Here is a 22,163-nt window from a genome sequence, read left to right as displayed (position 1 = left end):
CATTAAATTTTTCCATAATGAAAAGGAATGTTTGACAATTAATTAATTATCTAGAAAGAAATGTAATTATTAAATTATAAGTCTGTTAATTAAATCTTGAAATTCCATTAAATAATTTTAATGGAATCCTGACACTTGTTGCAAATATTTCAATGGTTTTTTTAAAAGCATATAGTAAAGTGATATTTACAAGGATTGTAAAACTTGCTTGAAAATTAATTGCTTATGGAAGTTTGAAAAAAAAGTGACAAGTGTCTGAAAAGATGAAAACGTGAAAGTGTTTTTACTTGACTCAGACGTTAAGCAAACTGGACTGGAGAGTATAATTGTGAAAGTAGTTCTTAACTTCTCCATTATTCACGAATTATATTGCTCAGTCTTTCGACAATAATAAACTGTTGGCATTTTTCTTTTATGATGCAACAATTTTTTTCTATCTTTTTTAAAAAAAGAATTAATTTATATATCATTTATTACTATTATTTTATTTTTATTATTATTATTACTATTATCATTATTAATTATCTTAAATATATAGAATCGATATCAATTAATTTAGACTGAACGTTACAATTTTTAAATATTTGAAATTAAGGCGCCATTTTTCCGAATTTTTCATTTTTTGAAAATTTAAAATTCCAACCTTTAAATTATAATATAATTGTATTTTAAAATAATTTTAAAACAAAGAATTGTTATTAAAAAGAATACCAGTCAAGTATTTTTTTCGCTTTTTCATAAAAGAAAATCTATTTTTTGTTTATATTCAGGAAAATTCAAATTTGAATTTAGTTCACTATTTGTCCGCGCACAACCGGCCGGCCGGCGCAGAAAAAGCGGCGCAGTTGATCCACGTGGTAGTTCGAGATTATTCTATATATAGAATTTTATTTGTAAACAAGTATTAGTTTCTATAACACAAGTGCCGAAAAATGGACGCGTATGATCAAAGAACGAGAGATTGGGAAGATTTGGAGGTAACAAAAAGTGAATTGAAAGATTTAACAGAATGTTTAAAGAAAGAAGAATTTCGTAAAATGTTAATTGAATATGCTGAAGAAGTGAATGATCCGGAAAATAAGAAACTTTATCAAAATGAAATCACTGAATTAGAGAGACAACGGGGCGTCGACGTTACGTTCGTTAACCCTGAGCCGGGTTACGTCATAAAAACTAGTGTAAACGGTGATAAAAAGTGTTTTTTGAATATTAGCCAAAATAAAATTGTCAATAAACCGAGTAGTCAACCATCGGAGAATGATGGTAATCGAGGATTACAATGGTCCATTCCCTATACGCTTGCACCACCTAGAGACGACCTGGATAAAAAAAATACTCGATGCACAGTATTTGATGTTGTTTTTCATCCTGATACACTTTATCTAGCGTCGAAAAATTTGAGATTCAAGGAACTTGTCAATAATTCTGCAATGGATGGAGTCGAGAATAATTTTAAGGTATATACTATAGGGACACGTCATTCGATAACATAACCTCAAAACTCAGCTGTCATTTTTTAAAAAGCCTCTTATGTTTTTTTTTCTTTCTTTTTCTCTATAATAAAAATAAGAATGTGAGACATTAAATGCACATTACATAGGAATTTCTATCTTGAATGCATTTTTCCTTTTATATAAAAAGAAAAAAATGTTTTAAAGTAGTGCTTCTATATATTGATTATTAATTTATCTAGTGTTATGATCGGTTGAAAATTAGTGTCAGAGTCACTATTTTTTTTTAATGAAGTTTCTATAAGATAAGCAAGTAAAAATACATGATAAGCACTTTTTATGAAATATTTTTATTATTGTAAATTTCAGTTTCGTGATTGATTATCTGTATATGTTTATAAATAATTTGCATTTGTTTAATTAACAATTTTTTTAAATTATCTGATACTACAGAAAAAAGTGGAACAAATTATCACAAAGTGGATTAATTTATTTAAGTAATAAGGTGCAGAACTCAATTATTTTCATTTGTTTTATTTAACTGAAGAAAAAAAATTTTTTTTAAATAAAAGATTTAAATTTCAAATACTTTTTTCAGGTGAAACTTGATCGTAAAAATTTGAAATTTCCAAAAATGAATTTCAAAGGTACTTGTGAGGCAACAGTGATTCGTAAAGAATGTGATAAACCAGCTGAGACATCATTGGAAACTGAATCTGAAATTTATCAAAAAATAATATCCGGTTATGATAATTATCGTGAAAAACAAACAAAAAAATTGGAAGAAAAATCACAGCAGCGATCAACTCCAAAAACGATATATTACAAAAATACAGAAAAATCACAAGATACAGATATAAAATATACAATTCCAAAATATACAATAACTTATCAAAGTGATATGGAATTGGAAGAGTATACTTATAGTAAAGATGCAAAAATGTATTCAGCAACACCAAAAAGGTTGATTGTTGTTATTTATTTGCCATTATTAAAATCAGCAAACGATGCAACACTCGATATTCATGAACGTTCATTAACACTAACAAGTGAAAAACCAGCCAAGTATTTATTGGAATTACCACTATCATATTTAGTTGACGGTGATAATGGAAATGCAAAATTCGATACAAAACATAAGAAATTAACTGTGACACTGCCAGTGATTCGTAAAAATTTTTCATTAGGTGATACAAGAGAGGACAGTGGTGTTGACACAGATCATGGAAGTCCCATTAGAGATGCAAATGATGAATCAATTTTTGTTGAAAATTCCGAGTCAAAATCAAATACGCGACCATTAATTGTCGAATTAAATAATGAGAATAATAGTGAAGTGCAAATTAATGATACGGCATTACGGACTAGAGAAAGTGTTGAGATGACATCGTTTATGAATCCAAATATCAAATATAATATTCCAATGTTCACATGTAATACGTATGATAATATTCTCGCGATTACTATTCACGTGAAGAATGTTGATTCAGAATCAATTTTTCATAAGGTGCTTGATAATATGTTGGGAATTCATGTTTTATTAACATCCGTTGGGGCGGGTTTCTTTCCGGTTTATTATTCCATTTGTTTTAAGCTTGACAACAATTCAGTTGATTCAGATTCAATTACCATTGAGCCTTGGGATAATAATGTTATCATTACACTTGCCTTGAGAAGTACAGAATTAACCAGGTACTTTGTTGGTCTTGATGAAGAATTTATGGAAGCAAAAGAATTTTCATCGGCTATTTCTGTTAAGAGCAAACTAAAGGAACTTGTGGTAATTATTTATTTGAAAATTAATTTTTTATTTTTGAATTAAATAAAATTTATTTCTCACAGGAAGAGCCAGAGGAGGAGACGGATAAGAATATTGATGTTATAAGAAATGGTGAGGAGGTGGTTGTGAGTATTCACAATTCGAATTCAATCGATTCTGACGAGGAGGAGGAGGATCGAGAGACTGATAATTCATCATCAGTTCATCATGAGGAACGTAAACGCAATTTGGAATTAACGAGATCTATTTCCGAGAGTAGTGGTGATGAATTGCCGAGTAGTAATGGCAGTTATAGATCGAAAGGAATTTTGAAATCGCACAGAAATCAATTTTCACGTTCTGTATCGGAATCGAGTATTGACGAGAGCGTCGGTCTTGCATCGTCTGTCAATTTACAATACGACTCGGTTCAGGAATTGAACTCGGAATCAGAAAGTTCCAGTTTGAAGAAAACTGTCAGATTCAATGATGTTGTTTCACGTCAATTATATAGGTAATTTATTTTAAATTAAAAAATGGATTAAAAAAAAAATGTCGCAAATATTCACCTAATTTTCATTTATCCTTTTTTTTCCTATTTTGTTTTATTGATATTTTTATTGTTCGACTTTTTTCAGTTTCAGTAATTTTAATTTCAAGACAAAAATAGTGAATTTTAATTTTTTTTAAAAATTACTTCCAGGTCAAATTCCAGTATTTTAGGTCAACGAAAGAAAAATCAACGGAAATTGAGAAACAAGAAACGAGCGCACGATCGTCGAATGAGTGAGAGTGAAAATTCAGAAACCGAGGAACGTGATAAGTATAAAATAGAATTGAAATGCGAATCACAATCAAATCAGTCGGATGCTGTGAGGCCAATTCTCAGTAAAAATGGGGAAAATCAAAAAACCGATAATATTGAAATTGAAATTTCGCGTAATAATAATAGTAATAGTACAAATCAATTGCATAAACGAAAAACAAACAAAAAGAGAAATGAAATTTTAATGAATGATGATAAAGAGACTGAGAGTGGCGACGAAGTCCACGTGGAATTAAAAAACGATCTGATTTTCGATCTTGATATGTAGAAAAAAACGTATCCTCCCCCCCCCCCCCACGGTATCTTATATGTGATAGATTTTCTAGTTTTTATTAATGAAAAAAAATTCGATGCCTTACGCTCGATTTGCAGTTCATTTATATATCATGCATAATCCAGTTAGAAATGGATCTTATTTTATTGGGTCAAGAAAATAAGAGGGTGAGAGATAGTGCGAACAAAAAAAAAAAAAAAAAAATATTGCGAAAAGTTTTCTTTTTTGAAAAGAGTCCTTTAACGTTCGACAGCTTTGATAGTCACTCGTAATCGTTATATTAATAGAAAATTAAGTTTGCATGATAATTTACCTTTATATATATATACATTAGAGAGTCGAAAAGAAAATAATTGCATGCATTTTTAATTTAGCTTTATTTAAGGCAGTTTTCCAACGACAGTCTTTAATGAAAATTAATATTGAATTAAATTCAGAGAAACTAAATTTTTCTTTTCGATAAAATAATTTTTTAATTTAATATTTATAAAATTATTTTAATGAATTTTTCTTTTTAAATTAATAATGAAAAACAGATAACCTGGATGAAATTGTTAGTTTATTTTTTTTTTTCAAAGAGACTGTCGCACAGGCGAATCAAAAAAAAAAAGTGAAAATTGTTTTCATTTTCCAATAATTTTCGAAATCGAAGGTTAATGGTTACACTTTATTTGCTTGATATAATTTTTCTTCTTCTCACCTCAGCACACAATCTCTTTAATGATAATTATTAATATTATTTGTAATATTTATTTTACTAATAGACATTATTTGACCAATACAAATAATTACATTAGGAAAATAAATATTGAAAATAATAATAATTTTCATTAATAATAATAATATCATTAAATGATAATAGGGTCGAATTGTACGTACATTGAGTGTACACATCGTAAAGGCATTTTTTATAGACTGAAAAGTTATTTTATAATATTCTTGGAAATAAAAATATTTGTATAAGGTGCGATTGCCAAGAAAAAAAATTTCTTTTTTAAAAAAAAAAAGTGCCGACGATATAATTCAAAAATCTAAAATTGAAATTCGTCTACTTCCAAGACTGCACTTTTTATTGTCTGTTTTTGCAAAAACAAAAAAAAAAAAAAGAAACAATTTTTATAGATTGTTGAGATATAATGCAAAGAAATATAATATCTGAAAAGAATGAAAAAAAAAAATTATATTTAAGCGTATCCGTGTAACATTGAATTAATCGTTAATTAATTAATGAATAATTAACGAATTCAATCGAAATTTTTACGAATTTTCGTCCATATTGGACGTGAAAAAATAAATTATAAATATAAAAACTAAATTGAATATCTAATGAACTGTTGTTGATATAATATATGTGAAAAATTGCAAATCAATTTCGGCAAAAATTTATCAATTTTTGGTTATTAAAAAAAGTTTCAAATTAAATCTATGCTCTAATCAAGGCGTGGAAATATAAGAAAAAAAATTGTTAAATTTTGTAACTAACTTTTGAAATGAAAGATTATTTTACTTTTGAAAGTATAATTATTATTACTTAAAGTAACTTGTAAATTTACAAGAACTATCAACTAGTGATTTTGTACAATTTTTTTTTATATTTTTTCTTTCAAACAATTTTTTTTAGTAGAAAATTGTTCTTTATTAAATTTTTGTGTTCTAACAAAATTATTAGTTTTTATCAATCAATTTTTTTAGTCAAATTTTTATCTTTATATTTTGATTTTTTTTTTAGTTTTTTTTAATCTTTCATTCAATAATGTTGTTGTTGAAATTATAAATTAAAATTGAAATCCTAAGAGATTTCATTGAATTAAAACAGAAAGAAAGAAAGAGAGATAATAAATAAATAAAACAAAGAAATTGACGAAATTTTGTAAATGTTTATGGTGCATGAATGTAAGGTGTTTCGTTAATTTTAGTTAATTCTGATTTATAAATCAGGATAAATAATCACGGATACGCACGGGATTTATATTCCCCAATTTCAAATAACTTCCGTCATAATAATATATATTATTACGAAGTGTCGCACGTTAAAGATAATTTGCAACAATAAAATTGTAGATTACATGACATTGAAATGAAGCTTTTTCTTACTTCCTTTTATTAACTGAATAAGTTAATAGAAATTAACTGAAATTCTCCAAAATTTTCAGGAAAAGAAATTCATAACATTATTTTGCAGATTTTTATTATACTGCTTTACAAAAACAATAATAACAATTATTATTATTAATTACATTATATAATTATCAACTATAGTTTTAATGTTAAAATTTATTATAAGAAGTACATTAAATTAGAAAAAAGTACATCTATCGAATTGAAAGTACAAATATTTGTCTGATTTGTACATTTTTTACAAGAATTAATTAATATACATTAAAAAAAAAAAAGAAATATTTGGTCACTGAGGTAAGAAATTAATTTTCTTATAACAAAAATAATTAAAAGAAGAATTGAAACAAAATCTTTATATTTTTGTGTCTTTAAATAAAAAGACTAACTTTTGTTTATCCAATTCTTCTTTCAATGACACGCACAACTTTCAATTGACATATCCTTTTTTGTTTTCAGAACATATGTTTTATTATCGATGAGATAAATGAGAGAAATTGGAGTCAACTTACTTGGAGCACAACATGGCCGTGGTACTTTTGATGGATCATTCAAATTCACCATTAATTGAATGACTGCATGATTCGTGGCAAACATCTCCGATTTGATGGGAAATTGACATTCACCGGAACAAAAATTTGCACTATAACCACGAGGTATTATCATCCAATCTTGCCAATTTAAATCATGAAAATCAACATAAAGATTTTCTTTTCGACATAATGATATTGTTCTTTTGTCGCGAATTTTATTTTCATCGAAACTTTGAAAATTTAATAATGATAAATTTAGTTTTTTTCTATTATCGCTTGCTCTTTGAAAATAGCCCACCATAAATGGACTTTTCTCCTGATTATTTTCTTCTAATCCAACAATTCCAAATTTTTTGGGATCAATTTCCTTCACTTGTTTATCAGAATGTATTTTTATTGTAAGACCATGATTTTCATTTGGATTCTGAATCCAATAATTGAGAGTTTTTGTAATGTTCAGAGTTATCCAACCGGCTTCGATGACTCTTATAGAATTGATAAAAATTTCCTCTTTTTTTTCTCCTTCATTTAGATTTGAAATTCTGTAAATTTTTATTGTAATTGGTCCCTTATACATTGGAAGAACATTTCGAATTCTTCGATATATTTTTAATTCTGCATTTATTAATTGATCTTGTGATGAAATGGTCGTTAAATTGAACCAAAGATTTATGAATTTTTTTGTTTTCATTTTTGTTATATTTGGAATTATTGCCTCATGGGATATTAGAGAAATGATGATATTACTTTCTTTCATATAACTATTAACAGCTTCGATTGTTATGTCAAAAAGTTCTGATTGTAAATTTAAATCAATTAAATTATAAACATTATTATCGTTCAGTAAATTATAAACTTCCATGAGAAATGTGTGAGCCGATGAATTTTTAATAAGGGACATTTTTTGTTGAATTTGAGGTTTCTCAATGTCTAAAATACGTAGTATATTTTCTTTAACTTGTAATTCAATATCCGGCGTGAGAAATTCCAAAAGAACAGTCTGATTAAATTCATTCTCAATGTAAAAGCCACTTGTTTTTTTTGACAATACACCAATACACAATTGTTGTAACAGTAAAGTGAGAAAAATTTTTAACATCTCCATAGTTTGTCTCTTAGGGAGTTTTTAAAAAACTTTTTCGATCCGTTTTGATGAAATTTACATTATTTGAAACACTGTAAAGAAAATTAGGTTTTTATCAATATTTTAAAAATTTTTATTCTTTCTAAATATTAAAATTTATTATATATAAATTTAAATGTATATTTTTTCATATTATTTGATACTTTACTTGATTTTGAAAAATTACATTGGCTTAAACTTGTGTCTTGAATGATGATACGATGACTGAATACCTGTTTACTAATTGTCCTTTTAAACGACCTTACAGAGAATTTTCAATAAGCCCTAAAATTATTCTTTTCAATTTTTCCTACTGTTTTTAAATAGAAACTTCTCTGTTGGTAAATATTCAAATGACTTACAACTCTTTAAAAAGATTTATTATTTCCCATTAATTGTTAAAAATTTCAATAGAAATAAATTTACTACAATAAGAAATAAATGATAAATTTATTTTTATTTTCGATTTGATTAAATTATTATTGCAATTTTTTAAAAAATTATATAATTAATATTTTTAAAAAAAGCAAGCAAATATTTTTCAATGATAAAAGAAAAAAAATTCCGTTTTAAAAATTTTAAACAAAATTTATTTATACATTTCTCACGAATATTTACAGTTTCTTTTGTTTCATTTTTTAATAACATGAAAAAATAAATAATAATTTACATAAACTTTACAGGAATTTAAATTAAATATAAAAAAATAAAAATTTTAATATTTACATAATCATTTTTTTAAAATTGTTTGTCAAATAGTTTAAAAAATAAAAAAATATTTCAAAGACACCCACAACTATCGACAGTCATATCTTCACGTTTTTTAATAACTAATGTATCTTCACTAGTTCGAAAAATCACATGAATCGTTGACGTTTTACTTGGAGCACAACACGGTTTTGGAGCACGATCAGGATATTTTAAATTAATAAATGATTGAATAATCGCATGATTTGTGGCGTTCATATTAAAATTCAATGGATAATTACATGGTCCATTACAATAGAATGCATCATAGCCTTTTGGTGCAATTATTATATTGTCCAAACTTAAATCTCTAAAACTAACGTACAATGTTTCCTTACGACACGACATTGGTAATCGTGGTGCCATTGCAATTGATTGAAATGATTTTCTCATACTTGAATGAAAATAATCCAATCCACGTCTTCGTCTTGCTGTATTTCTATTTCCATAAACAACAAGAAATGGTCGTTTCTCTGGTACACCTTTAAAACCCACAATACCAATGGCTTCTGGTCGAATATTTTCCTCACCACCATGTGAATATGCCTCTAAATAAAGTCCTCGATTAATATCCAATCCACGAAGCCAAAAATGAAGTGATTCGGTAACATTTAATGTTACCCAGCCATCACTCTCAGTTGTATTTACAGAATCAACAAAAATCATATCACGATTACCATTATTGTCCCTATCACTTGCAATTCGATAAACGCGAATTATTGCCATTCCTCTATTTTTCTTTGACACATTGTCAATTGTTCGAAATAATTTTAGTTCACCTCGTGTAATTGTATCATCAGTGGATATTCGTGAAACATTAAACCACAAACGTTTGACTTTATCAGTTTTTTGAAAATTTGGTTTTTTACTATTTCTTGCAGCCAATGTTGTAATGAGATCACTCTCAATTATGCTATTCATTCCCACATCATTGACATCGAAATATTGTAATTTTTTTAATTCTTGATCGCGTAACATTTTTGATTGTTTATCATCATTTGTTAAATGATAAATATCCATTAGAAAACTTGATGCAGCAGTTGGTAATTTTTCTTGTTGTTGATGCATTTCAGTGTCAATTGGAATATCAAGAACGTTGAGAATTTCCTCGCGAAGATATTTTCGATGTCCTTCGTTTGTAATTTCTTGAAATACCGTTTTATCATATCCATTGTCAACATAAATTCCACTTGGTTTCACAACAGCTGCCACAAGAATTAAATGCAATGTCAACATTTGAATTAATCCAAAAACATTCATATTGTCACTTTTATTTTGTATTTCTAATTTTATAATATTTTGTAATTGATTATTCAAGGAAAAAATAGAAACACTTTTTAGTTATTTTTTTTTAAATTTGTTTTTTCAATTTGTTAATGTTTTTGTTTTTTTTTTTTAGTCTCGTACTAACTGGACTGGAAAATTTTTGGTGAATTGAGAAAAGAAGAACTTGGAATGGAGAAAATTGGTAGTTACTTCCTTGAGAGAAGATCTAGGAATGAGTTTCTACTTATTTTGCAATTATCTCTTATACCTGTACTACTGAGGGAAATTCGGCAGGGATAAATTCAATTTAATCCTTTAAATACTTTTGATGATTGCAACATAGATAAAGGTGAGCTCCACCCCTTATTTCTTTTGATATTTTAGCCCCTATCCCTTCCCCCACCCTCGCCCCCCTTCTCTTATCATAAATTTTATTCTTTTCTTTACATTCGTTTATTGATGCGTGTAAATCAAATTGTATAAGTATATTATCCGGTCTTCATTATTTATTCAGTTTGAAATATTAATAATATTCCCCCACATTCGTTTTATTTTAATTTAAACCTAAATTTCTTAGTTTCTCTATTAAATTGAATTTTATTAGTTTCTTTTTAATATAAATTTAGTAAAATTTATGGACAGGCTTATCGCTCATTATTTTTTATATGATATATCTGAAAAAGATGGCGTTTATCTGGATGAAAATATATTTTTTTTTATGTTATTCGTTTTATTGTTCTAAATAAGAGACAAAATGAATTTTTATATAAAAAAGGAAAATTTTTTTATTATAACAAAACATTTATTTATAATTATTCTCAGTGAATTTTCATTTAAAAGAAATCACTGTAGAATTCACATTAAAGACAATAACATTCGAAAAATCTTGATAGATTTTTTTCAATTTAATTTATTCGATTATAAAGTGTTCGCTACCAGTTCGAAACACTTTTTTTTTTGTTTTTTTTTTTTTTCTAAATAAAATTATTCATAAATATTCTTTATACAAATACATTTATATAAAATTATTATTATTTTTAAAATATTGACGATGAGAATAATTAATAAAATTATTAATAATAATTTACAATTATGGCTGACTGTAGATAGATATTTGTTTATCATTCAAAGACACAATAAAAAACCGAGTACAGTCATCAAAAGTAAAGATGAAATATAGAATGTGACTGCTGATGATTCAACTGTAAAAAGAAATATATTTAAATTAGTCATATGAAATTCAAATTTAAATCAATTATTATACATACAAATTTCATTTCATTTTTCAATGTTAATCAATGATTTTCATATTTTAAATTCCATTATTTTTGCTAAAATATTATTTTCTTAATTTGGAAAATTTTTTTTATATAATTATAATTTCTACATTTGACAAAAAAAAAAAAATAGAAAAAAAAAATTACGGTCTTTCTCCACACACTGATAACCAATTCTCTCGAAACCATTACTACAAATGCACACTTTTGCATGTGCACATATTAGGAAATTTCTATCATCATTTCGTGACGTTTGGTAACAATTTTCATCGTCATCACAAGGCTGACCAAGAGCTAAAAAAAATAAATAAAAAAAAACAAAATTTTCTTTAATTAAAAAAAAATAATAAATAAATCTTTATAATCTTCATCTTCATCATTAATCAAGAAATCCATCTAATAAATTAGAATTCATTAAATGAATTAAAATTTTTAATTTTAATTAAATTGAATGTTAATGAAGTTAAAATCGATTAAATTCATATAAATTACTTTTGCTAGGTATACACTTCTGTCTGAATGGAACAAAATGATAATTTCTAGCACAATGACAATAGCCTTGAACACAATCAGCATCCCCTAAACTCGCTGTACATTGAACAGTCTCAAAACATCTTTCATTATGTTTAACAACATCAAGACACATTGATTTTCGGGAATTTATAACTCTATCACCGGAACAAACACACGTATTATTTTCTGTAGCACAATATCCATAAATATGCCAACATTCTCGTGGATCATCACATTTTTCTCCATATCCTGCAAAAAATAAAAATTTTATTTCATTTTAAAATAAACAACATTAACCAAAATTTTTTTTTTCAAGTACATAAAAATAAAAAAAAATTCTTTACCAACATCTTTCCAACATTGACTAGCAGACACGTGATAATTTTCACGACATACACATTTTTTATTCGTACATGTTGCATTGGGAAATTTAAAAGTGCATTGCTCTTCCTTTTTACACTCATCTTGCAAATTTTTAGCAGCTGTAAATAGTAAATATTTTTGTACTATATATTTACAAGAGAATTATAATTACTTTTATTAAATATTATAAATTTTATTTCTAACTCAATTAATATTATTTAACTGGATAAATATTATTTAATAATTAATTTTATTGAAATTTTATTTATTTATATATTTAAATTAAAGTATAATATTTTTAATAAACAATTTAATGATATTTCTTTACTTCAATATTGTGTGAAATTGAAAAAGACTCAATTACCAATAAGTAAATTACCTTTCAAACAATATTTGCCATCCTTAGTATTAGTGAAATCAGGTTCACAATCACAATGTTTTGTTTCATTACAGTGAGCATGAAGATAATGACAGTCGTTATTATTAGTACACGATTTCCCAATAAATGAATCTAGCGCTGGATCTGACAAAAATTTCAATATTAAAATTAAATATTTAAAATTAGAGGAGTGATTAACAAAAATTATTACAATAATATTAACTGAATTAAATTACTGTGATATAATTCGATTAGAAATTTAATTTTAAAAATATTAAATAATTATTATTATTAAGTATTAAAACTAATAAAATTATTTTTTTTTGAAATGAATAAATCAATAAAACAGGTAAAATATTCAGAATGTTGTAATGATTTATTCACATCAAAAAAAAAAATTTGTTTTGTCACCCTTTTTGATGGATAATTTTTTTTTAGGGGCGTTAAAGATTAAAATCAAATTACCTACTTTTTTAGTTATTTAATCAATAATATATGAAATAATTTTTCTCAAAAAAAAAAATTTGAACATTTGAATTAAATTAAGAATTTTTCAACAATTAAAAAAATAAAAATAAATAAATCTATCAAGATATACCTTCATAATTTCTAGCTTCTGGATTATTTCCAGATTTTACTTTACAAACAATTTCAGTATTATTTCCTTCATAACATAAACATTTATCAATTACACATTTTACTCCTTCGAATTTTGGACAATCTTTATCCTCTTTGCACGGATGTGCACCTGGAGATAATCGTGCTATAAAAAAAATAAAAAAAAAAATTACCTTTCGTTAAAAAAAAAAAAAAAAAAACAATTCTAATGCCACTTTTTACTCGTAATTATAATTAAGAATAATTAATTAATTATAAAAAATATAACACAATTTCCATTAATTAAATGAAGTGATTTAAAAATAGAATAAAAATAATCCGATACCTCCCATTATAATAATAAAATAACTCACTCAAAGAGTGAAATTAAATTCCTACTTTTAACAAATTTAGAGCGTGAAGTTCCTTTAAAAATATAGTATGAAATTAAAAACTAATGCTTAAATAAAAATATAAAATAATTCTAAACAAATTTATTAACATAATAAATTACATTCAAATTATTTAACTTAATTACTTAATGAATAAATTATTATATTTTTATTAATAGAATTTTTTATATTAATTTCGAAAATTTTTACTTTCTTTAATATTCAATAAATTAATAGAAATATTTAATACTTTCATTGAATATTTGAAATAAACAAATGCTTTTGTATATTTGTTTTGATTTTAAGAGAAATTAACAGAAACAACATTTGAAAATATGTCACAAATAATGTTTTTAATTTCCAATAAGAAACTGGGTATTTCCAAGGAAACAATTGAATTTTATCCGTGCGTCATGCTAATTAAATAAAATTATATCCTTTTTTTTTAAATTTTCTTATTGAAATAAAATTTCGTTTTTAAATTCTAATGTTTCTTATGTGAAAGTTTTAATAATAATAAAAAAAATAGTGTCCAATTTAATTGTCACGATGCAAATAAAAATAACCATCATTATATAATAATTAAATGACAAATAATTAATTAAAAATATTGATAATATTATTTAAAAATAAGATGAAAATTAAAGTGCTTCAATTAAAAATTATCATTTTTAAAAGAACAACTTTTAAAATAAAAAATAGTTTAATATTATTATATTATATTTAATTATACAATAATTATAAATATTATTATTATTTATTTATTTAAATATTAAAACAGACAAAAAATATTATATAAAATTTTTTTATAATATAATAATATAATATTACAATTATAGTATATTAATATATTATAATTAAACAATTATATAAAAATAAAAATTGATTTTGTTTATAAAAATAGTGAGAAAAAAACTTTACCGGTTCTTTCATGACTTAATTCCGCACAGGTATATTCCGCAAAGAAAAAGAAAAATGTTAAAAATAAAAAAACTTTCATATTTTGTTCAGTGAAATTGTAACCGTCACTTTACAATACAATAGGATACGAGACACTGAATTAAAACGGGGCCGGAGAATCTCACTGAACGCAAACTGCGCGTCAAGCTATATGGGAATCAAATTATGAAATACCTTTCGGTTATATTCGTGAATTCACGAAAATAATCGAAAATTCATTTCAATAAAATTTTATAAAAATTCTCAACAAATTATTATTATTTTTTTAAATAAAAAATAAGGTAGTTAAATAATCTTTTATTTATCATTTCATAATTAATTTTCATTATATTTTATTTGTATTTGTATTTTTTTTTTTAAAGTTACGCCTGATGTGATGCAACACGTCCATCGCGAACGCATGTTTACGTGTTTTTAAAAACGGAAAAGTATTCATAAGATATATATGACAAATAATAAATATTTATAATATGGGTTTTTGTGATTTTTTAAATAGTATTTTTTATTATATAGATTATAACATTTGTTTAAAAATATATTGAAAATTATTGATTATAGAACTTGTGTATATTTTGAATAATTAAAATTTACCGCCTATTGATGGCAGTGCCATCTAGTGGAAATATTCGTTAGTTTCCTTTTGGAAAGAATTGAAAACACACGATGGACTGTTACTATAGTAAATAAAAATTTAATTTAATTGTAAAATTCACTTAATATATCATTAATATATATTATTAGAAGAATTGCCATAATTGGCAGTGTCAATTAAAATCCAGGTGAGTTCTATCAATAAATATTTAATGCACACTTTGCAATTCAAATTATTTTTAGGTTATGTTACCGCTTTTTTTTTTGGATTTATACACAAGAAATTTATTTATAAATGTTTATTTCTCACATAAATTATTTATTTAATATCAATTAATGTCATTAGCTTGAAATTATTCAATGACTTAAATTATACTGTCAAGCTAGCAAAAATTTGTAACCTCAAAAACTCAAGTTTACAATGCGCGTGTAAAAGTAATTATATATACACTGAAAAGTATCTTTTTTTTTTACTGAAAACTAACAATTAAGTATATAAAATTTGGTTCTATTTAGAAGAATCACGGAAATTTATATTTATTATAATTAATTATAGAATGGCGAGCTTTACCAAAGGTCTGTTTACAACTTTTCGCTCGTGGATTCCTCAGGTGACAATTGTTCGACACAGATATTATGCAGAAAAAATAGAGAATGGCCCTCTTATTAAAAGATATGGTTATAAAGATAGAATTGACATGAAAGGTCTTTTGGCTCGTGAAAGTACAAAGCGTGTTCGATCTATGCCTTTGTATCGGCCAAAAGATGCTTGGTGTGAACATAGAGCACTTTTTGGTCAAAATGACTATATTGATATACTAGGAAATGATGCATTACATCCAACAAGAATTTTATATAATATTCCCAAATGGTTACGAGGTGTAAGTGGAAATGAATATCAAGTGCTATTACGAAAGAGAAAAATATTTAAACAAGGTATTTATCCAGTAAAAAGGCCAACCAAGTGGGTAGAATTACAAAAACGAATCAGATATTTGTACAGATTTTTAAATCGAAAAACAAAAGTTGGAGCATGGAAGAAACATTGAATTGTACGAAAAAGTATTCTATTATTATCATTATTATTAAATAAATCTTTTAGAAAACATTTCGAATATTTTTAAAAAAATTAGGTAAATTCTAGACAAAAAGAATTTTTTTTTCTTTCTTTTTATGAATTAAAAAATCAACTTATTAAAATAGTAAATTTATTTATTGATAAATCAAATCTGATATATATATAATATACCTATATACGTTAGTATCTCACAAATTACATTTTCGCGAACAGTTTTGCATTTTAAATAAATTTTTTCACAATAATTCGTGATTTATAAGACAAATTCAATTTGTCACTTGTACAACTATGTACACATAATATCAAATTCGTAAAGAAAAATTAAATTACACTGAATGAGTGATTTTTTTTTTTTTCGATGAACGCGAAGTAAGTACCATTCGGTATTTATTTAATCGTATTAATTCTTATTCATGAGGTCTAAATGATAATTGTAAGAATAATTATAATATTTTACAAATAATTGAGAGTATTGTCGATTGTTTTTCTTTTCTTTTTTTTTTAAATAAGATAAAAAGACATAGTTACTCTGAAATCTCCTATGGAGTCTAATTAACGTACAAAGTTTCTTGAAGATTACGGTGAACAAGAGTTTTTTTTTTCTTTTCTATTTTTTTTTCTATTCGTAAAAAAGAGAACGAAAAAATTAAGTCACGTTAAACGCGCGGAAATTTTAGCGAGATTATCATTCTGGCACCCTTCTTGTATTTCATTTTATACACTAAACATTACTTTTTAGTCTATCAAGTATTTGATTTGCTTTTTTAATACAATTTATCAACAAATAAAAAAACGATCTTTAATACTGTAGTTTAAATCGCCGTGGCTCCAGTCAATAAAGGATGTTTTTTTTCATAATGTGTATGTATGTAAAAATGATGTCGCGAAAACGCATTAAAAAGTATATAATAGTTTTTTTTACTTCTATTTACATTTAACAATTAACGGCAGTCACTCGCACTTTTTTTTTTATAGCTTAGTTAGAAGCTAAATTAGATTCGTATGAACGATGAACAATGAGAAAAAAAAGAAAGAAAGCATTTACAAATGATTTTGTAGAAATGATAAAAATGTTGTCTCGTAATGTTTATTGGCGTCTAAATTTCGTAAACTGTGCCTTTCGTCGGGATAAATTTGTAACTGATACGGTTTGCCGGCTTTAATAAGGGCATTTATTAATTGACTCGTGTGATAAAAATGCACGTTCTCATCCATCATTCCATGAATAATGAGCAATCGATTTTCTTCATCGGGAAATTTGTTTACATGCGATATCACAGAACCGTTTGCGTAACCCTCTTGATTGTCCTGCGGAAGATCCATATATCGTTCCGTGTATCCTGTGTCGTACAAATGCCATGATGTCACTGGAGCTCCGGCAATTGCCAACTAAAAAATAAAGAATATTATTTTTATTTTCTAAAATTTATAAAAAGTTAGATTTTCAGTAAGAAAAATTTACTTTTCTGTATTTATTTTTTTATTTAATTTATCAAAATTGCTTACTTTAAAAACATCAGGATATTGAATTAAGCCCATGAGACTCATATAACCGCCGTAAGACCATCCATGAATGGCAACGCGATTCATATCAATGTAATCAGTTGACTCCGCCAACCATTTCAGTACTTCAACTTGATCTTTTAATTCCACTGTTCCCATTTTACGTCGCAAATAACTTTCAAATGCAAATCCACGATTTTGCGAGCCACGTGAATCCACCATGACAACGCAATATCCTTGCGCAGCAAGCATGTGCATTCGTAAATGCTTCATTCCCTAAAAATGATTCAAGTTACTGACAAACCTCGAAATTGTTTTTTTTTTTTAAGGTATTACTATCACGAAATTAAATTCTTCTTTTAAATACTAATAAATTTACAAATTTTTATTTAATAAAATAATAATTATCGTGATGGTAATACCTTAAAATATTCCACTAAAAAAAAAAACTACAAACCTTGAAAGTATTTGAAACAAGTTGTATTTCCGGTCCTGCGTAAACATTCATCACAGTTGGATATTTCATACCGGGTTGATAATTATGGGGTTTAAAAATCATCGCGTAAATTGTATCCCCAGATGAAATTTTGTGCGTGAAAATCTCTGGTACAAGAAGATCTAAAAATTCAACGGTTGATGGTTCCAAAATATAGCCAACTGGCGTTAATGCAATACTATCAACCGTCCAATCGGAAAGTGATACTCGAAATACCTAAAACAAAAATTTTTAAATATTTTTTTTTAATATTTATCAACAAAAAAGAAATATATAATTATAATAATAGTGTTACCTGAGACGCAGGTAATGTTTTAATAGAACTATAAACAGTGACGAGTATCGAGCAATCTTTATTAAATGACACACTGGTGTAACTGTAACCTGGCCGAGTGAGCAATCGTACTTCCAATGGTCGATTAAGTGAAACTGCATAAATATGTTGCTCTAAAGGTCCTTCGCGTAAACCAAGAAAATAAATAATCGAATTTTTCTCATCAACCCACAAATTTCTCGATAACACCTGCCAATCACCTTGTGTTAAAGCAATTTTTGAAATTATTCGCGGTTCAGAAAAAACACTATCCATTTTATCGAGCGGCTCTTCTATTCCATTACTCGAGCCTAAAAATATTTCTTCTATTAAAAAATTATTATTAAAAAATTTTATTGAAATATAAAAATTTTACAAACCAGCTATACTGGACGTGACAAGATACATATGTCTGAAATTTGTCTCTTCACTTCCCCAAATGAATTTAATTTCCGTTGAATCGTCAGACGGCAAAAAATAAAGTAAATCATTAACATTAATCCAACAAGGATTATGCTCCGAATAAATGACTTGAACACTTGACGACGATGGTGTCACATGATTTTCACAATTATAAACATTTGGCGGCGGTTCGCAAAAATTATCCAAAGATAACAAAACTAATTCAAGTCTTTGTTGTTTTCTATCTAATAATTGCACCCAAATGCTGTAAAAAATCAAAAATTACTAATTTGACGATTTTTTCAATATTTTTTACACTCACTGTCGTCCATCAGGCGTCCAACCAGCTCGAACCATATATTCCATCCATGGAAACATAATGTGAAGGGGAAATTGTAATTCAAGATTTTTAATATCCACAATTTGTAATGTGTCCGTTAATTTAAATTGCACCATTTTTAAATTGCTCCTCGCATTATTTGATCCCGCTCGTGGAAATCGAAATTCATCCATTTCCTCAGAACTTGTTGTCATTGATGGTTGACGAAATATTTTCACATCACTTTCATCAACCTCCTCGTAAACAATTCGATAAATTCCATCATCAGATTTTGGCTGCCACCAAAAACCCGTATATCTAAAAAAAAAAAAATTTTCAATTTATTTTTTTGAGATATAGAAAGAAATCAGTAAACAAATTTCGACAAACCTTAAGAATTCCTCTTGCATAACATATGATGGAGTCGCTGCCGTAAGAGGATCATCGGCAAGACTTCGACTACCTTTTCGTGCATGAGTCAAACGAACGGAAGATCCTGTGATACAATGGGACAAATGCAAATCACCGGCGCACGTATGAGCAACCAAGGCACTGTTCCAGGGACAAATTTGCGGACACAATTTAGCGCCTGATGTTGACATTCGAATTTCTGATGGAAACAAAGGACCGGCCTGAAAAAAAAAAAATAAAAATAAATATTTTCTTTTATTTTACAAAAAAATGAAAACAAATTTTAATTACCACAAATCCAGTGTCGACACATTGATAAAGATTGCTCGCAGCCGGAAAGACCAATTTTCCACTATCCGCATGTAATTCATAACTCGTTATGCCAAAGGTGACCAGTCTTTTTCTCTCCCAAAGTAATTGTTCTTCTTTCGATAGTCGATTCGAGTTGGCAACACTAAAAAGAGTTTTTCTAATTCATAAAAATTTATCAAATTCTAAATTATCAATGATTTATTTTTTTTTAGTGAAATAATAATCACATTTGAAAATTTGCTTCGATTACTGGTTGCCAATGTAATTTGTAACCGTTCGCGTGATCCGAGTGACCAATGTCCACGTATAATAGTGTCGTCTCGTAACCACTGCTCGACGAGCTAAGAAAATAAATTCTCGTCCTGCAAAAAAAAAGAAAAAACAAAATTAATATTATAAATTTTACAATTATGCTAAAAAAATTTTCTAATTACCTTCCATCGGGTAAAGAACGAAATGAAACTGATCCTGGAATTGAACCAGAAAGCATTCCAGAAAATCGTCGACGCAAATCGCTGACGACTCCGCCTAATTCGGTCCATGATTTTTTTGGCGGATCAATTTCTTGCCTCATGTGCACTCCGACCTCGTTGCAAAATTCCATGATTCCCTGAACTCCTTGAACTAATTTGGACGGCAGCAGAGACTGCATCTGCCGTAGGCAGAAGCTATGTTTTGGCGAATAGCTTCGAAACGAAGGAAACAGCTGAAATAAAATTTTCTTTAATTACAAAATATGCAAAAAAAAATTCAAAAGTATTTCAAATATTTAAAAGCTTGGAAAATTTAAAAAACAGTAAATGAAAATTAATAAACAAATGAAATATAGATAATAAATTAATTAAAATGTATTTTTTCAACATTAAAAATCAAAGAAACAGCAAAAAAGCAATAAAGACAGAAATTTTTTTAATGTAAACAATGTTGCGCAAGCAAGAAGCCGACAAATTCGTTTTTTTTAGTTGAGATCTGCAATCAGCGATTGTAAATTAATCAAATAAATCACTAAGAATGAAAAAAAATAAAAACAATTACAATCAGTATAAATTAAAAATATAACGTTTCAATAAATTAAAAAGAATATTTTCATTTAAAATTTCTATAATAAATTGGTTTTTTTTTTTTTCAAATATTGTGAATAAACTAATTAAATATTACTTTCATTCAAAACGACGAGTTTGAAACTGTCAATCCGTGAAGAGAGAGTGTCGTATGATGAAATTTTTTCATCACTCTAAAATGATAATAAAAATTTTTGCCAAACAAAATGGGCTTATATTGTGAAATAACAATAGCAAGAAATCTGGCAAAGCGACAAATTCTTAAAATTATAACAATGCTCCAAATTATCAGGGCTTACATCCAGCAACATAAGAAATTCACTTTTTCACTATAGAAAAAACAAGAAACTTCACTAAAATCTTTTTCCTTCACATATGTCCGATACTTTCTTTATAACACTTTCTATGAAATTTGATATACGTGAAAGGGGGAGTGGAATCTTATAATCAAAACTCCCAAATATCATTTAGCATTAAGAAAAAGAAATTCTAATTGGCTTTTTTAATGATAAAATGACAAGTTTCTGCTGATAAAGAAAACAGATCACTGATAAACAATGAAAGGAAAACAATCGTAAGCCTTCCAAACACTGCTGTCAAAATTATTTGATTATTTTTTGAGGTTAGGTTCGTATAATCAAGGCTCACTTTCACTTTTTACCAATATATTCTGAAACCATTTCTTTTTCGTTTTTTTTTTTCTTTTTTTTTTTTGCCGTTACGTGGCAATTTTTATCCGCGTTATTAGGACATCACTGGGATTTCTCACAAAATTATCACTCACACATTCATGGATAACTGTCAGAATTTATAGTATGACACCTCTTTTTTTCAACATATCCAGTAGCGAAGCAAGCGGAAGTATTAAAATGATTCTGACAAAGGAACACAGATTAATATAATTTCATAATATGTAATGTAAATTTTTTTATCCATAATGAAACACTTATTATTAAATAATTACCTTTATGTTTGAAATACGAAAAACCAGCTATTTTAAAAGAAAATTACGACCTAACAATGACCAAGACTTGTTCTTCATGTCAGTCCCCCCTCTCTTGCCGCCACAACTGGATTAAACCAATCAACGTTCACAATTTGT

General features: G+C 26.6%; 6 protein-coding genes across 15 annotated transcripts; 2 read left to right on the top strand and 4 right to left on the bottom strand.

Annotated features, from left to right (window-relative positions):
* Positions 1-887: 887 nt before the first annotated feature.
* Positions 888-6,388, top strand: LOC127283062 (protein kintoun). Its single transcript, XM_051307722.1, has 4 exons — positions 888-1,457; positions 2,050-3,231; positions 3,294-3,724; positions 3,914-6,388. The coding sequence occupies exons 1-4, from the start codon at positions 933-935 to the stop codon at positions 4,302-4,304; spliced, it is 2,529 nt and encodes an 842-aa protein (XP_051163679.1). The 5' UTR covers positions 888-932; the 3' UTR covers positions 4,305-6,388.
* Positions 5,400-8,402, bottom strand: LOC127283064 (protein 60A-like). Of its 2 annotated transcripts, none has more exons than XM_051307726.1 (2): positions 8,251-8,402; positions 5,400-8,134 (listed from the first exon to the last, which is right to left on the bottom strand). In XM_051307726.1, exon 2 carries the CDS (start codon positions 8,061-8,063, stop codon positions 6,837-6,839), a length of 1,227 nt encoding a protein of 408 aa, XP_051163683.1. In that variant the 5' UTR covers positions 8,064-8,134; positions 8,251-8,402; the 3' UTR covers positions 5,400-6,836. The 2 variants fall into 2 exon arrangements, with proteins under 2 accessions (XP_051163683.1, XP_051163684.1); XM_051307727.1 differs by having other exon boundaries at positions 8,269-8,399.
* A 248-nt stretch (positions 8,403-8,650) lies between these two features.
* LOC127283065 (protein 60A-like) lies at positions 8,651-10,481 on the bottom strand. The gene has a single exon (XM_051307728.1). The coding sequence runs from the start codon at positions 10,086-10,088 to the stop codon at positions 8,862-8,864; it is 1,227 nt and encodes a 408-aa protein (XP_051163685.1). The 5' UTR covers positions 10,089-10,481; the 3' UTR covers positions 8,651-8,861.
* A 382-nt stretch (positions 10,482-10,863) lies between these two features.
* LOC127283068 (cell death abnormality protein 1-like) lies at positions 10,864-14,728 on the bottom strand. 3 transcript variants are annotated; one of them, XM_051307731.1, is made up of 7 exons: positions 14,537-14,727; positions 13,225-13,389; positions 12,627-12,770; positions 12,229-12,366; positions 11,864-12,133; positions 11,519-11,665; positions 10,864-11,296 (listed from the first exon to the last, which is right to left on the bottom strand). In XM_051307731.1, exons 1-7 carry the CDS (start codon positions 14,613-14,615, stop codon positions 11,220-11,222), a joined length of 1,020 nt encoding a protein of 339 aa, XP_051163688.1. In that variant the 5' UTR covers positions 14,616-14,727; the 3' UTR covers positions 10,864-11,219. The 3 variants fall into 3 exon arrangements, with proteins under 3 accessions (XP_051163688.1, XP_051163689.1, XP_051163690.1); XM_051307732.1 differs by lacking the exon at positions 11,519-11,665 and having other exon boundaries at positions 14,537-14,728; XM_051307733.1 differs by lacking the exon at positions 13,225-13,389.
* Positions 14,729-15,206: 478 nt separating this feature from the next.
* Positions 15,207-16,274, top strand: LOC127283030 (39S ribosomal protein L51, mitochondrial). The gene is made up of 2 exons (XM_051307676.1): positions 15,207-15,354; positions 15,723-16,274. The coding sequence occupies exon 2, from the start codon at positions 15,724-15,726 to the stop codon at positions 16,213-16,215; it is 492 nt and encodes a 163-aa protein (XP_051163633.1). The 5' UTR covers positions 15,207-15,354; position 15,723; the 3' UTR covers positions 16,216-16,274.
* An 83-nt stretch (positions 16,275-16,357) lies between these two features.
* Positions 16,358-22,161, bottom strand: LOC127283014 (dipeptidyl peptidase 9). 7 transcript variants are annotated; one of them, XM_051307649.1, is made up of 11 exons: positions 22,026-22,161; positions 20,435-20,706; positions 20,228-20,362; positions 19,980-20,157; positions 19,668-19,909; positions 19,281-19,595; positions 18,937-19,223; positions 18,539-18,867; positions 18,205-18,459; positions 17,751-18,023; positions 16,358-17,633 (listed from the first exon to the last, which is right to left on the bottom strand). In XM_051307649.1, exons 2-11 carry the CDS (start codon positions 20,650-20,652, stop codon positions 17,286-17,288), a joined length of 2,580 nt encoding a protein of 859 aa, XP_051163606.1. In that variant the 5' UTR covers positions 20,653-20,706; positions 22,026-22,161; the 3' UTR covers positions 16,358-17,285. The 7 variants fall into 7 exon arrangements, with proteins under 7 accessions (XP_051163606.1, XP_051163607.1, XP_051163603.1 ...); XM_051307650.1 differs by lacking the exon at positions 22,026-22,161 and adding an exon at positions 21,846-21,969; XM_051307646.1 differs by lacking the exon at positions 22,026-22,161 and adding an exon at positions 21,159-21,839.
* Positions 22,162-22,163: the final 2 nt, after the last annotated feature.

Source organism: Leptopilina boulardi, unplaced genomic scaffold, assembly GCF_019393585.1.
Source record: "Leptopilina boulardi isolate dan_hultmark-lab unplaced genomic scaffold, ZJU_Lbou_2.1 LbouV2_305, whole genome shotgun sequence".
Classification (NCBI taxonomy): Eukaryota; Metazoa; Arthropoda; class Insecta; order Hymenoptera; family Figitidae; genus Leptopilina; species Leptopilina boulardi.
Note: the sequence above shows the minus strand (reverse complement) of the source record. Positions and strands in the feature narration are given on the sequence as shown.

Excerpts from the sequence above, each read along its gene's own strand:
- LOC127283062 (XM_051307722.1), top strand. The coding sequence starts at position 933 with ATGGACGCGTATGATCAAAGAACGAGAGATTGGGAAGATTTGGAGGTA. Across the intron at positions 1,458-2,049 it reads GAGTCGAGAATAATTTTAAG|GTGAAACTTGATCGTAAAAA; the intron begins GTATATACTATA and ends TACTTTTTTCAG. Across the intron at positions 3,725-3,913 it reads GTTTCACGTCAATTATATAG|GTCAAATTCCAGTATTTTAG; the intron begins GTAATTTATTTT and ends AATTACTTCCAG.
- LOC127283064 (XM_051307726.1), bottom strand. The coding sequence starts at position 8,063 with ATGGAGATGTTAAAAATTTTTCTCACTTTACTGTTACAACAATTGTGT.
- LOC127283065 (XM_051307728.1), bottom strand. The coding sequence starts at position 10,088 with ATGAATGTTTTTGGATTAATTCAAATGTTGACATTGCATTTAATTCTT.
- LOC127283068 (XM_051307731.1), bottom strand. The coding sequence starts at position 14,615 with ATGAAAGTTTTTTTATTTTTAACATTTTTCTTTTTCTTTGCGGAATAT. Across the intron at positions 12,771-13,224 it reads AGAAGCTAGAAATTATGAAG|ATCCAGCGCTAGATTCATTT; the intron begins GTATATCTTGAT and ends AATTTTTGTCAG. Across the intron at positions 11,666-11,863 it reads GAAGTGTATACCTAGCAAAA|CTCTTGGTCAGCCTTGTGAT; the intron begins GTAATTTATATG and ends TATTTTTTTTAG.
- LOC127283030 (XM_051307676.1), top strand. The coding sequence starts at position 15,724 with ATGGCGAGCTTTACCAAAGGTCTGTTTACAACTTTTCGCTCGTGGATT.
- LOC127283014 (XM_051307645.1), bottom strand. Across the intron at positions 20,158-20,227 it reads ATCGAAGCAAATTTTCAAAT|AAAAACTCTTTTTAGTGTTG; the intron begins GTGATTATTATT and ends TTTATGAATTAG. Across the intron at positions 17,634-17,750 it reads AATATCCTGATGTTTTTAAA|TTGGCAATTGCCGGAGCTCC; the intron begins GTAAGCAATTTT and ends TTTATTTTTTAG.